We start from the raw sequence: 15293 nt of genomic DNA on the forward strand, positions 1-15293 counted from the left end.
AAAATATAGACCTTGGTGCTGAACACTTGGAATCACATATGCATTTAAGCACATGTGTTGTTGACTTGAAAGACTAAGAGAAACTAGAGTGGACACCTTTTTCCACACACTTGGAAGAAGCATGGGTTTCCGGATAATTGTATCTTACACTCTTACAGTGCCCTCTGGCACCCAGATGTCTTCTCCAGCTCAAAGGAGCCGGACATGTCGCAGGAATCCATGACTTCATTTCTTTGAGACCGGGCCTCTGCCACAGACCAGGGAACAATGCTTTGCAATGCCCCTTACTTTGCCGCTACTTGAAAGGTACAAGTACGCCCGGCTTTCCTTCATGGGATCAGCCCAGAGGTTCTCATGAGCCCACAGGACTCTGTTCTCCTTGTCTGGCCTGGCTGGCAGTGCCTGTCGTGTCCATTCCCCACAATCAGCTGAGTTCAGTCTTGAGTAGGACTTTAATCCTAAGCACTGAATCATCAGCAGGTGAACCCCCACACACACACACCTTTTCATGTTCTCCTGCTCCCAACATGTCGCTCACCTGCTTGTCATTCCCCACCTCGTGCTCCTTTTTCATCTCATTCATAGTGTTCCAGCCATGATTTCACCTGCCCCATTTGGAACCTGCTTGTAGGTCTCTGTGGTGATCCAGCCTTTGGAGTTTACTCAGTATCTCATCTGCTGGATAAGAGAATTGTTTTCTTTTGCTTTTCTAAAGCTATGCCGGGTGCTACCTCAAACACTAATAATGTGTTGTTGTTTTAAGATTTATAGATTTATTATGTATACAGTGTTCTGCCTGCATGTACACATTCATGCCAGAAGAGGGCACCAGATGGTTGTGAACCATCATGTGGTTACTGGGAATTAAACTCAGGACCTTTGGAAGAGCAGCCAGTGCTCTTAACCTCTGAGCCATCTCTCCAGCCTCACCAATAATGGTTTTTTGTTTGTTTGTGGGCTTTTTGTTTTGTTTTTTGGCACAGTGTCTTGAGACTCACTCTGTAGACCAAGTTGGCCTTGAACTCAGAGACTCAGAGATACACTTGCTTCTGCCTCCCAAGTTCTGGGATTAAAGACACATGCCACCACCACATCCAGCTACTAATAATCTATTTTATAACGTGGTATTTAGGTTGAGAATTCTCTAGGAGGGCTCGTGAGGTGGTTCAGTGGAAAGGCCCTAGCCAGACAAACCTGGTAACCCAAGTTTGTTTTCTGGACCGCTGACTACCCAACCTTTAAAGGTGGAAAAGAACCAGATTCACAAAACCAGCCTCTGACCTCTACACATAGGCCAGGCTGTACATGTATGCACAAAAATAATAGTAGAATAAACAACCCCGATTCAAATGCTGAGGACACTTGACACAGGAGGATCATGAGCTCAAAATTAGCCTGAGTCTGGCTTATTCCAAAAAACAAAACAAAAACAAAAAGGAACAGAATTTTATTATCTGCCTAAGTTTCTTAATTTCTCAGATTTTCAACTTCTTAAAAAATAGAGACAATGGGGCTGGAGAGATGGCTCAGAGGTTAAGAGCACTTGCTGCTCTTCCAAAGGTCATGAGTTCAATTTACAGCACCCACATGGTGGCTCACAACCATCTAAAATGAAATCCAGTGCCCTCTTCTGGCGTGCAGGTGTACATGCAGACACACATTGTATACATGATAAACAAATAAATCTTTTAAAAAAATGGAGACAATAGTAACAGTTTCTGAATGAATCTGTGCTGACCTTTGATCCCCCTTTTTCTTGTTTTGACCGCGTACAGCAGCACACCTAAATCTTTAGTGAAATGATGGTTTTCTGGCCATTCCAGCTTGAAATGTGGGAAGGGCTGTTCTGCTCTGACATCTTAGGTGTTTTCTATTTTCATTTTTGTTTGTTTTGAGACTGTTTCACACTGTAATTCAGTTCCCCTGGTACTCCCAGCATTGGTCACACAGTCCGGGCTGCCTCAAACCTGTGGCAGTCAGCCTACAAGTGCTGGATTTACAGCATGAGCTACCAAGCTCCTAGTTTGTTGTTGTGTTCTGGGGACACTGTTCACTACGTACTTGGCCTTGATGATCGTCCTGTCCTAGCTTCCATATACCAAGAATATAGGCATACACTACCACGGCTGGCTTCTTCGAGCATTATAGTTGTCAGTAAGGCTTGTCGCAGTCACTAGTGCTGTGTTCTTACACCAGCCATTTGGGGGACCTGATTCCTGTCATCTTTGAAGGTTCCCATTCTCCTTCAAACATAAGTCTGAGTGTCTTTGAATGACCTCCTAAATGCCAACTGTATGATACGTTCCTAGTGAAAACGAGATTACCACATCATAGACAGACCATTCCTTTATCACTTTTAAGGAGTTTTGAGAATTGTGGGTAGGTGACCAAGGAGTTCATCATGTCCCCTTGTTACCTAGAATGCTGATCTGTAAAATGAGTAATAGTAGCTGTGACCAAAGTGTGGCCTTGCTTGCACTGTAACACCCCCCCTTCCCTGTGTACCCCTCAGATCTCGAATCTTCATCTCATCAGCACTGATATTGGAAAGCCCTTTCCTACATTGTACAATGTATTCCAAATGGTCCACATTCATATCTTTGGCCAGCAGAATCTGCCCACAGCCTTGTCTGTGGAACATCCCTCAGACCAGAACAGCCCAGAGTGTCCCTTCCTGCCTACATCTTCTACCTTTCTCCATGGAAAATAAACCTCAGAATCATTTCACTTATTCTTTTGTCATGGAAATTAGATGAATCTTTATTGAATTCTATCTTTCAATGAATATAAAGGTTTTCTTTACGCGCGTCCATGTGCTTGTGTGTGTGCGCACACACACACACACACACACACACACATTTGCTTAGTTTAGTATCCATCTCAAGCCAAACACCTTCAGCCTCCTTGAAAAAATTCTCTTTAAAGACAAAGATGTCTGTTGCCATCTCAGATAGAGTTACAGACAGGCTTCACTGCAGTTGTAGGGCCATTTGGAAACCCAGTCCTCAGTTATCCAAAAGCCTTTCAGTGTGTCAGGTCCACACTGCACATCACGCCAAAGGGGGATTGAGTTCCTCTGCCCCTGGTGATTTCGGTGAAGAGAGCACTAGGAGTTGTGTGTGGGCTGCTTCTTCTAGCATAAGCAGTCAAGCAGCTCTACTGCTGTGTCCCGCAGTCCTGGCTCTCAGCAAAGGGACACAGGAGAAAGCCACTTTACCGTGGCACCTAGGGTGGACAGCTTACACCTTTGCTTTGCCTCAGTCTTCTGTTGCTCATTTGCGTGTTCTGTGGTTGTGGTTTTTGCACGTCCTGTGGTTTGGAAGTGTTCATTGCCTTTTCATATTTTGTGTAGAGTAGTGTGTTCATATCTCATCTGAATTCAATTTCATGAGCTATATGACACGGAGAAAATGTGGCTTGATGCCGAGTTCGGCCGTGTTTCACCCTCTGCAACAGATGAAAAGTATTAGCTTCTGATCCTCTGCCAGTTTCTGTTCCATATAATGGAGAGGATCAGCACCCTTGCTCTTGTGCCGTTGACATGAAGCAGAGGTCTAATCTTCGGCCTGTACACCTCTAGGGAATCTTTTCAAATTCTTTTGGCTCCCTGAACAATCAAAAATTAATGAAAGTTTGTGTACATAATTTCCTGTGGCTTATTTGTTTGTTTGTTTGTTTTGTGGAGAGCCTTCAGGGTCTCCTAGGATAAATAATGGTTAAGGGTGACTGAACAGAAGTTTCAAAATCCTGGAATTGAGGTTTGCATTGGGACTTATTATAACAGGTTCTGTTTGTTGGTTGTTTAAAGAAATTGCCTAGAAAAGGAAATCTTTGTTTTAAAGCAGGCCTGTTACTAGCATTATTTATTTGGCCTTGGTCCCCTGATGTCCTGTACTAAATTTTGGTGGAAAAAAAACATAGGAAAACAGTTTACTGCCATCTAGAGGCTTGAACAACAGCTTCACAACTTCCAAAGCATACCCTGGGAATTAAGAACATCCTTTTATAGCATGTGTATCTTCCTGCTTCTGGGTTACCTCACTCAAGATGATCTTTTCTAGTTCCATCTATTTGCCTGCAGATTTCATGCTTTTCTTGTTTTTTAATAGCTGAGTAGTATTCCATTGTGAAAATGTGCCATAATTTCTGTATCCATTCCTCCGTTGAGGGACATCTGGGTTGTTTCCAGGTTCTGGCTATTACTACGAATAAAGCTGCTATGAACATAGTTGAGCAAATATCCTTATTGTGTGATGGAGCATCATTCAGGTATACGGCCAGGAGTGGTATAGCTGGGTTTTGAGGTGGGACTGTTCCTAGTTTTTCTGAGAAAGCACTAGGTTGATTTCCAAAATGGTTGTACCAGTTTGCACTCCCACCAGTAATGGAGGAGGGTTCCCCTTTCTCCACATCCTCTCCAATATGTGTTGTCACTTGAGTTTTTGATCTTAGCTATTCTGATGAGTGTAAGCTGGAATCTCAGAGCTGTTTTAATTTTTCCTGATGACTAAGGACATTGCGCATTTCTTCAAGTGTTTCTCCACCATTCAATACTCACCTATAAGCAGATATTAGCCATATAACATAGGATAAACATACTAAAAGCTACAGACCTAAAGAAGCTAAATAACAAGGAGGACTCTAGGGAGTGTGCTTAAATCTCATTCAGAATGGCAAACAGGACAGACACTTAATGCCACCGAAGAAAGGGAACAGGATGAGAGCCTACCACAGATGTCCTCTGAAAGACTCCACCTAGCAGGGGATCGAGTAGATTCAGAGACCCACAGCTAGACTTTGGGCAGAGCGCAGGGAGTCTTATGGAAAAGGGGGAGGTAGAAGGACCCAGAGGGGACAGGAACTCCACAAGGATAGCAACAGATGAAAAAAAATCTAGGCAGGATGTGAGGTGTGCTATAGGACCATGCATAGAGAGGACCTAGACCCCCTGCTCAGATGTAGCTCATAGGCAGCTCAGTCTCCAAGTGAGTTCTCTAATAAGAGGAGCAGGGCCAGTCTCTGACATGAACTCAGTTGCCTGCTCTTTGATCATTTCCCCCTGGCAGAGTGGCCTTATTAGGCTACAGAGGAAGAGAATCCAGGTAGTCCTGGTGAGACTTGATAGGCTAGGGTTAGCTGGTAGGAGAGGAGGACTTCTCCTTTTCAGTACACTAGGGGAATGGGAGGGGGTGGAGAGAGGGATGGTGGGACCAGGAGGAGATTAAGGAGGGGGTTACAGTCGGGATACAAAGTGAATAAATTGTTAAATAAATAAATAAAGTAATAAAAAAAAAACACCTTTTTTCTCCTCTCTCTCAAGTAGTTACAGACCATAAGCCCGTATGTCATGGATGCTACCGTGCTAGGTCACAGTGCTACATAATTTTAGAATGGGGAGACATAGTCTTTCAGATCTGAACTATACTTGAATAATACACCTTTGCTCAAAAGCAAAAACAAATTGATATTTTTATTTGTAGTCAAGAGCATAGCCTTGTGGTAGCTGAGTGCATTACCTTTTCAAAATCTTGTTTCTTCATTTATAAATGGGGCTCTTCATAGCACCTAACCTAGGATTATTATGAAGATTAAATGAAATAGAAAGCATTTTCACCATATAGACTTGTCTGGTTAAGATGAATATTCAGTAAATATTTATTCATATATTCAGTCAATACTCAGTTTCCAACAGATATAATAATCATTTTTGGTATTGGATATTCCAGATTGCATATGACAGTAGAAAAGACGTGTGCTTTCCATTGTGACAGAGATAGTAAGCAAGTATAAACAAGACAAGTCCTTAAATAATTCACCTAAAGAAAAGTCACATGACACGATGAAGCTCAACCGAGCCTGTTTTCATGTCAGAGGTCAGGGAAGAGTTTCCAAGAAAGTGACAATTAAGCCCTTACCTGCATGGCACGGAGCCCCACCATGAGAAAGCCTGAGGAGCACGCATAGAAGTCAGACAGTGGAGAGAGGGGCCTATGTTAGGTGAGCAAACAGGAGCCTTGAGGCCCAGGACTGTGGATATTCATTCTGAGGATCATGGGAGGAAATTGTAGAATTATTAAAGTGGTGTTGGTCTAGCCTTAGCTTTAGAAAAATCCCCACGGAGAATAGGATGTAACTGGAGCAAGAACAGAAGCAGAAAGGCCCCTTAGGAATCCTTTCTGGTTGTCTAAGCAAGCAATGATGGCTTGAGTGAAGGACTGTGGTGGTGGTTTGGGTAGATGGGCCCCACACTCTCCATAGGATTGGGGCAACCTAACAGTTGTGGTTAAGGCCGCCAGGTCAGGTGTTGGGGAGATGCGCCATTGGGTGAAGTGCTTGCAGTGCTGTGTTTATCTCATGCAAAGGTGGGCATGGTGGTGCACACCTGAAACCCCAGCACTGAGGGTGGGGATGCAAAGACCTCAGCTTTACTGCCCAGCTCGTCCAACTGAGTTGCTGAGCTTCATGTGTATGGGAGACTCTGTCTCAAACAATAAGATAGACACAACTGAGAAAGACATCCTGGCACCACCTCTGACCTACATGCTTTTTCACGTAGGCAAATGGAGCTGCACACATGCACATTTAGCCAGGTGGACAGCCAGACTGTTGGTTTGAATCTGACTTGAAAACCATATGACTGTGGACTCTTTGCTTAGTCTGGGCCATTTCTAAAGTGGAAAGGATGGTAGCACACTGCTCTTAGGATTGTGTTGGGGCTGAGATAGTAAAACAGTGCTATGAGGAATAGTGGGTTACTAAGGCCTCGCCATCGCCCACCACCACCCTCATAACTGCTGCTCCCACAGGTCATCAGAGCATCCAGCTTCCAGATGAGAGACTTTTTAAAGTGGGTATTTGAAATCAGCATATAGGTTCCTGATTTTAAACTCTTTGTTCTCTCTCTAGTATAACCTGGAGTATGAGTTCCCAGACAGAAACACCTGTTGGCCGAATTTCTGGGAGCTTGGCTATATGTTCCTCTGGAGTTTAATTCACATTACGAAAGCTCTAAGATGCTGGGTGGTGGTGGTTTATGCCTTTAATTCCAGCAATTGGGGGGCAGAGGCAGGTGGATCTCTATAAGTTCGAGGCTAGCCTGGCCTACAGAGCATGTTCCAGGACACCCAAGGCTATTCAGAGAAACCCTGTCTAGAAAAAACAAAACAAATTAAAAAAAAAAAAAAAAAAAGAAAGGAAGGAAGGAAGGAAGGAAGGAAAAAAGAAAGTTGTAATGTGGCCTATGCTGTCCCCCTCTCCATATACCATGTGCCATGAGAAACTTCAGATCCCCTCACTTGTGAAGAGAGCTATCACACACCTCCCCAAAGCCATTGATGTGCACATAATAGTGTGTATAGGTTAGAGCTGACCAGTTTGAGAACCTCTGGATCTCCATAGCAGACATTTTATTCTTCATTCTTCTGTAAAAGGGGGCACTCCTCACAAATAGAGTTTATGCATCCGCCCCACATTTTTCTTGTCAGATTTAGTGGAGGCATTGACCAGACTGCCCCATTTGAATTGCTTCTTTTCCCCATCTGTCTGCTTTGCCCGTTTCCTTCTGGAGTAAGCAGTGACGTAGGTAAGGCTCAAGGCAGAAGAGAAACCTAACCAGAGGCAGGGGGCCTGAGGATCGGCCCGCTGCTCTTGCCTAGCTCGGTGGCTCCGCGTGCTCCCCGCTAGACTGAAGGCAGGCTGTCTGTCTGTTGCAGAGTGTGAGCACTTGATCCGCCACATGCTGGTGTTGGATCCGAATAAGCGCCTCTCCATGGAGCAGATCTGCAGGCACAAATGGATGAAGCTAGGGGACGCGGATCCCAACTTTGAACGGGTGAGCTGGGTCCCTTGCCTCAGGGAACTCCTGAAAGCTCCTTGTCTTCTGCAGTGATTGTAATCTGCCCAGGACCTGAAGAGATGAGCAGTAGGAATCAACTACTTTGTAAAACGGAAGTGGCATATGAATTCAGCAGAGAACTGCAGGACCCAGCGAGGCTGGGAGACGAGGGACACTGGTCCTTACCATGTGTCCCTAAACATAGTTTGCTTTTGACTTCTGAGACAGTGTGCCCCAAGTTCTGCCACTCACTGCCGCCGGTATGCCTCTCTTCTGTGAGTGTGCTTATTTCAACAGCTTCTGTAGCATACTGCTGCTCCCATTATGATCATTCCATGTACCCCAGGAGCTCAGGAAACAGGAAGTTCCTGTCAGCTCATAGCTGAATGCCAGCACTATCTTGCATAGATGTTGTATGAGACCCAGAGAATCTGCAGCAATGGGGCATGAAACAGCTTGGTCAATCTGTATCATATACTATTTTGATGTAGTTAACTGGAGACTTGACAGCTTGCATCTCTCCATGTTATAGTTAATAGCTGAATGCCAGCAACTGAAGGAGGAAAGACAGACAGATCCTCTCAATGATGAGGTCCTCTTGGCCATGGAAGATATGGGACTGGATAAGGAACGAACACTTCAGGTACCTAAGAAAGATGAGATAAAGGGCCCTTCCTCTTAATCGCCTTTCCTGCATTGTTTCCTTCCTGAGCTCTTGGATCTTTGTGCTTTTGTCCTTCTCCTCTCCTTTGCCCTCCCTGGGCCTGGGAAGGAGGGAGGAAGCTGCTCTGTGTTCTGCTGTGGAAAGTGTGGTCCTTGAGGTGCCATCTCATCGGCTTCACTCTCTCCCCTTCTCTTTCGGTAGTCATTAAGATCGGATGCCTATGATCACTATAGTGCAATCTACAGCCTGCTGTGCGATCGACATAAGAGACATAAAACTCTGCGTCTTGGAGCACTTCCCAGCATGCCCCGAGCCATGACATTTCAAGCACCAGTCAATATCCAGGTGGGCAATGTCTCGAGTCACCGAGGTAAAGGCAGGTTATACCAGGTTAAGGGCTAGCCACTGCTCACCAGCCTTCAGTCAGGAGAGATTCTTGTCCAAATATTTCTTGGCAGCTCCTCCTTTGTCAGAAGACAGTCAAAGTCAAGGTCTGAGTCTTTCTTTTAGAGAGAGGTCACATGGCAGAAATAGTTACCTTCTTAATTTTGTTGTGAGAAGTAGCAAATTGTTTTGTGATACTGTTCTCTCTAAAGAATGCTTTGCTGTGCCTTCTGGCAGCAGAAGAACCAGACTTTAGCAATCAAGACCCCTTTAAATATAATCCTAGCCCTTGGGAGTCTGAGGTAGAAGATGATGGAAGTTCAAGGATAGCTTGGGCCACATAGCAAAACCATGTCTTAGAGGGGTGCAGAGAGAGACTACTTTGAAAAGCTATTGTTTTTCTCTGGTGCCTCAAGTCCATATGTACTGCTTTCCAGGCGGAGCAGACAGGCGCTGCTATGAACATTAGCGTCCCCCAAGTTCAGCTGATCAACCCAGAGAACCAGATTATAGAGGCAAGTAGCCATGTGTGATCACTGTCAGCTGAAACCGCTTTTCTTACCCTAGCCACAATTCCTTTCCTTCCTTCTGACTTATTTCTGATCAGTTGTGTTTCTATCCACCTCAGCCTGATGGGACATTGAACTTGGACAGCGATGAGGGTGAAGAGCCTTCTCCAGAAGCCTTGGTTCGCTATTTGTCAATGAGGAGGCACACAGTGGGAGTGGCTGACCCCCGGTAAGTACCTGGTCAGCACCCTGCCCAGTATGAAGGCAAAAAGGTCTCCTCTGGCCTAGCGCCTTGTATTTTCTCTTACTTCATGATCTAAGTAAGTGGCCAAGATACATTTGTAACACATCAGGGGTCACAGCAGACTTGACTAGTTACAAAGTCTCCCTATATCTGGTGGCTCTTAGCAGCCATCATGCCATGTGAAGAGTCTGTATGATGGCATCTTTGTCAACAATGATGGAGTTCCCATCTAAGTTAACCAGTCAAGTTTAGCAAACTGTGGCACCTTTAATTCTGGCACTCAGGGGCAGAGGTGGAAGGAGCTCTTAAGTTCAAAGCTAGCCTGGTCTATATATCGAGTTCCAGGACACATAAAGTGACCCTGTCTCAAAAAAAATGAGTAAATAAATAATTCAACTTTGACAGCTTTTAGAGATTTTTGTCTGTGGCATGTTCTATATCAGGACTCTCCTAGAAAGGGAAGACAAGTGATTGACACAATTTATCTATGTGGACAGTTAGGGGCGTTTGTGGGGTTCAGTCTCTTGCTCTGCCCTCAAATGAACAAGAATCCCAAAACACATTTCCTAAAGTGTTTCCTAAAGGCTTCCTGTCAGTGTTCCCTGAGGCGTTCACGTTGGGGAAATGGACCAAGGACAGCTTACCCCTTTCTACCCTGTAGTTAAGGGCTGCAGCATGAACAGTAGCCCATCTCATTGCTGAGTGTTTTCCTCACTGAGCGGAGAAGAGAAGGTTGCTCTAAGCCGTCTCCTGGGTTCAGCTCGGGGCAGAGCGGGCTTTCTTATTAATGCCTCCCCTCGGAGTGGATACCCCAGAGCAACACCCATGCCTGGTGGTTTGCTTGTTTTATGTTACTTGGTCTCAGCTCGAAAACAACCAGCAATAGAAGGCAAGCTTTGGTTCCACAGCATGTGTCACTGCAGAGGGGTGGAGTCCTGAGTTGTGATTAGTGGAAAGATGTCTTATTTAAAGTCCACTGGCCATGACAGCCCCGAACATCTAGTACTTATCTGTCCTGTCAGCACTGACAGTGGTAATTGCATTCTTTCCCTGTGAATCATTTGCTGCTTCAGGCAGTCATTGTTTTAGCGGAGGTCCTGTGCTCTCTAGAAACATGCTGTTCACCTCTAAGCTTTGAAAGCCTGGGCTGGAGTTGGGCCAGTGTCTCCTCCATTGGCTTTTGAGAGGAATCAACGAAGAGTGCCACTCTCCAGAAACTCAGAGTAAAGGGACAGAGTGAAGTTCCACAGCAGACTTCTGCTTTGCTTTAGGATCTTAGAAATAGAAGTTTAGGAGAAAAGCAAGGTGGGGGACTTTACTTTCCCACTGGGTAGTAGGGAAGGTGCTGGCTCTGCAAGCATAAAGACCTGAGTTCAGATCCCCAGCACCCATGAAAAGCCAGCTGTGGAGCCTCTGCTGTAACTCCAGCTCTGTGGGGTGGAGATAAGCAGATCCACTGAACTCCTGGCCAGCCTGAGTCAGCGAGTCAGTGAGCTCCAGGTTCAGCAAGAGACCCTGGGTCTCTTTAAAATTAAAAGTAGAGCATGATAGAAGACGGCCCCACTTTTGCCCTCCATACTCATGTACATGCTTGTATGTTGGGACACCCGCACACATGTTTATTGTCATATACACACATATGCATACACATATATACACACACAAAAACGATAGAAAAAGCCGGGTGGTAGTGGTGGCACCGCATGCATTTAATCCTAGCACTCAGGAAGGAGGCAGAGGCAGGTGGATCTCTTGAGTTCCAGGTCAGCTTGGTCTACTGAGCAAGTTTCAGTACAACCAAACAGAAAACAACAACAAAAGAAGAAAAGTTAGATAAATAAAATTACTGTACTGGGTATAGAGGTAGCATCGACTCAAAGATGTAAATACTTATGAGTAACCACACATGTCTGTCCCTGTTTCCTGTCAGCACGGAAGTTATGGAAGATCTGCAGAAGCTCCTGCCCGGCTTTCCTGGAGTGAACCCACAGGCTCCGTTCCTGCAGGTGGCCCCTAACATGAACTTCATGCACAACATGTTGCCCATGCAGAGTCTGCAGCCAACTGGGCAGCTTGAGTACAAGGTACGTGACTGTGGAAAGGGCCTTCCCAGAGGAAACAAACTTATCTTCCCTTGGTAGGCTTTAAAAGGGCTGTCCCTGGCATTGGGGGTTTCCTTAGAGAGGGGGAGTTCACTTTTGTAAATAGCTCTGCTGAGGGAGATTTCTTGAGTTGTCCTCACGTCAGCAGGTCCTCTAACAGTAGTAGATGAGGTGGTGCTGTTTGCTCCTCTACTTTACCATTCCACCACTGTGTCTGCCCACTCTCCTGGCAGGAGCAGTCTCTGTTACAGCCGCCTACACTACAGCTGCTGAATGGAATGGGGCCTCTTGGCCGGAGAGCCTCAGATGGAGGAGCCAACATCCAACTACATGCGCAGCAGCTGTTGAAGCGCCCACGGGGACCCTCCCCACTTGTCACCATGACACCAGTGAGTAGCCGGAGTCTGACTTTCTCAGAGGTTTTTCAATAAAGAAGGCAGTGATAAAGGAACTTGACTCGCTAAAATACCCATATTCCTCTCTAACATGGTGTTCTGTGTGTTTTCACTGACATGCAAAGGTTGGTTTTATTTCACACAGTGGTTTCTGTTTGTTTGCGGTGATTTTTCTGTCATAGTTTCATCAGATTGAATACTATCTCCATAGTCCTCGCAAGCTGTTTAGGGCAGCACTGTTGAAAGTCTCAGTAGCTGACAGCTTCTGTTCTCCAATCCATCGTGGATCAATACCTTATAAAAATACTCCGTTAACTTGCTGTGAAAGCACAGAAGCTTGCTCTGGATGTCTGTGCTTTCCTTCTCATGGGTGTGTGAGCCTGTGGGCCACACTTTCAGTAGCGCCACAATTCAGAAAGCAGTTTTGCATCAGAGCTGGTATATTGTGTATGATTTGAAAGACAAGGCTAGCTATATGAAGTATTTGAATAGTAAGAAAGCCTGCAAGCTATGGGATCTCAGAACTTGGGAGGCAGGCACAGGAGGGTCAGTGCAAGTTTGAACCTGACCCAGTGTACATAGTGAGTCCCCAACTAACCATGGCTGCAGGGCAAGACACAGCCTCAAAAAAAAAAAAACCAAGTGCATGACATGGCTGATAGGTGGCAGAGGCTTTAGATGGGCAAGGTCAGTATTGGTTGGGAGGGATCGGGATCAGCATTGTGGGATGTTGTGGGGTGACTTAATGTGTCCACTGGACTCGTTGCTGCCAAGGTCACTAACAAGCTCTTGTTGATAAATCCAGTGGGTATTTTTAATCGTTATCTTTTTGGATGTCCCAACTCTATTGGTCATTGTTGACCTTTTTCCCCTTCTTTGTAATACTTTTTTTTTTTTTTTTCTCCTGTGACATTACCCTAGATTTTCCTTCTGCCAGACAATCTCCTTTTCAGGTTTCCTTTCTGCTCAGTGTTGACTTTCCTGGGGCCCCTTTCCTGTCTCCTCTCTTCTCTTGGATGTGCCTGTCCACTCCCATGATTTCAGCTGCCCACCCAGCTCTCCACCCAGAATGCTCTTCCCAGTTCCACACATCTGCACGTGTGCTTGCCTCCACCATAGGTTTAGTGGCTGTGTCACAAGTGCTCACAGTGGACATGCAACATGTTCCAAAGCATCTCATGACTCTGTGACACTTGGCTTTTCCCCACAGTGACAGTGAGCAGCAGTGTTATTGTCCTGATGGTTACACAGGTTAGAAAGATGGATTTTTTTTTTATCTTTAAACAATTGTTATTCCCTCCACCAATCGGTTCTCTAATGTCTATGAATTAAATAGCTTACATCTTGCCATCCCTACTCCGTTTCCGTCAGTCACGGTCACCTGGAGTAACCGTAGTCTCTGGCACTCTGGCAGCTGGCACCTGGCTGGACTCCTGGTTTCCACTGGCTGTCCCTTTCACCCTGCAAGTAACGAGACCTCACAGTTCCAAACACGGATCCTGTAACACTGTGCCCCTGCTTAAAACCCTGTAGTGATTCACCACTGCTCATCCCAGAATAAATCTGTGTGATATCCGAAGTCCTTCATAAGAGTGTTGCTCCTCAGCCTCGGCTATAGCCACTTCCTGCTCAGCTGATTGCGCCACCCTTAGAGCTAAAGTAGAGGATGTGGACATCCAGATGTTGGAATTACTTTAAGACGTTTGTTTTGTTCTGTAATAACCCAGTTTTTAAGAAAATTTTTACATTTGTTTTTCATTAATGAGGGCAGTTTACCCAAGTGCAGGTGTTGGCAGAGGTCAGAGATGTAGACTCCTTTGCAGTTTGGTTTACAGGTTCTTGTGAGCTACCCAGTGTGGGTGCTGGGAGCCAAACTGAGCCTCTGCAAGAGCAGTATGTGCTCTTCACCACTGAGCCATCTCTCTAACTCCACAATGTATTGTTTAAAAAAATGCCCCTTTTGGTCATTGAAGTATGGTGTCTGATGCAGTGCATGAGGTGGATCTCTGTGAGTTTGAAGCTAGCTTGGTCTACAAAGCAAGTCCAGGAAAGTCAGGGCTACACAGAGAAATGCTGTCTTGAAAAACCTATTAAAAATAAAAGAATATTTTTTGAGGGTGCACAACATTTCCGTCTTCATGCAGAACAGAGCCAGTAACCTCAGTGTGGTGCTTCTCATTTAATTTATGTTTCAGAATGTAGTATTTTAAAGCATCAAGTTACAACTGTTTGATTATATGTTATGTGACAATGTGTTTTCAAACATCATGATGCTTTCCCGGCGTTCACCAGACTCTGGGACTGACATTAATGTGAGGTCACGGTCGGTTCCTAGGCACTCTAGGTAAGCGGTTCTATGTTGTCCAAGTCCTTGGACACTGCAGGCCTTCCTCTTCTTCCAGCCTATGACCCTTTTGCTCTTTGCTGGCTGCTAGCTCTTGTGAATGCCTCAGGTCTCCGGTCAGCTGCTACTTCCTCCAAAGTGCCTTCTTCAATTTCCAAGCACCTCCTAGAGGACTTGAGAGCTTAATCATGCTCTTAAAATTGTCTGCTCACTTGTCTCCAAAACAAAGGCAAAGACCATAGCTATAAATTCACAGCTTATCTTACAGCAGGCGTCCAATTATTAAATAAACAAACAAATGGGTTAGTAAGGGAAGAAACCCAAATACATCACCCCAGCAAGATAGCTGGAAAACATGGTGTGTGAAAGGTCTCTCTGACCCACGGGTTCTAGAAAAGTCTTTGAAGTTAGAACACTAACAAGACCCTTGGCCTCAGTCCCGTTACCAGAGGTCAGGGCATCACAGAATAAGCTGCCACCCTGAGCCTTTCCTTCCTGTCTCTCTGCAGGCAGTGCCAGCAGTTACCCCTGTGGACGAGGAGAGCTCGGATGGGGAGCCAGATCAGGAAGCTGTGCAGAGGTAATGTGGCATCTGGCAGTGCTTGCAGAACGTCCTTGGGCAGGCTCCCCTGCAACCAGCGAAAAGTCACCTCTGCCCAGGGAGCTGGTGCAGTGCAGCTTCAACACTTGTATGGTCTCTTTGCTCAAGCCAGATGGCATGTTCCTCCCCACACGGAAGTAACAGAAGACTGCCCAGAAAATGTCATTTCTATAAGCGCCACTGGAAGCCCCTTAAGTGACAGCAATAACCATAAGA

General features: G+C 45.5%; 1 protein-coding gene across 5 annotated transcripts in view; it reads left to right on the forward strand.

Annotated features, from left to right (window-relative positions):
- The window catches only part of Sik3 (SIK family kinase 3), a 208178-nt gene that overhangs the window by 170940 nt on the left and 21945 nt on the right, over positions 1 to 15293 (forward strand). For all 5 annotated transcript variants that reach the window (XM_021639755.2, XM_021639754.2, XM_021639756.2 and 2 more), the window contains 8 exons: positions 7713 to 7831; positions 8367 to 8477; positions 8700 to 8843; positions 9320 to 9397; positions 9511 to 9620; positions 11566 to 11719; positions 11971 to 12126; positions 14986 to 15056. In XM_021639755.2, coding sequence (XP_021495430.1) covers positions 7713 to 7831; positions 8367 to 8477; positions 8700 to 8843; positions 9320 to 9397; positions 9511 to 9620; positions 11566 to 11719; positions 11971 to 12126; positions 14986 to 15056 — 943 coding nt within the window. The remainder of the gene's footprint in view (positions 1 to 7712; positions 7832 to 8366; positions 8478 to 8699; positions 8844 to 9319; positions 9398 to 9510; positions 9621 to 11565; positions 11720 to 11970; positions 12127 to 14985; positions 15057 to 15293) is intronic.

The sequence above is a fragment of the Meriones unguiculatus genome, chromosome 1 (genome assembly GCF_030254825.1).
Source record: "Meriones unguiculatus strain TT.TT164.6M chromosome 1, Bangor_MerUng_6.1, whole genome shotgun sequence".
Taxonomy (NCBI): Eukaryota; Metazoa; Chordata; class Mammalia; order Rodentia; family Muridae; genus Meriones; species Meriones unguiculatus.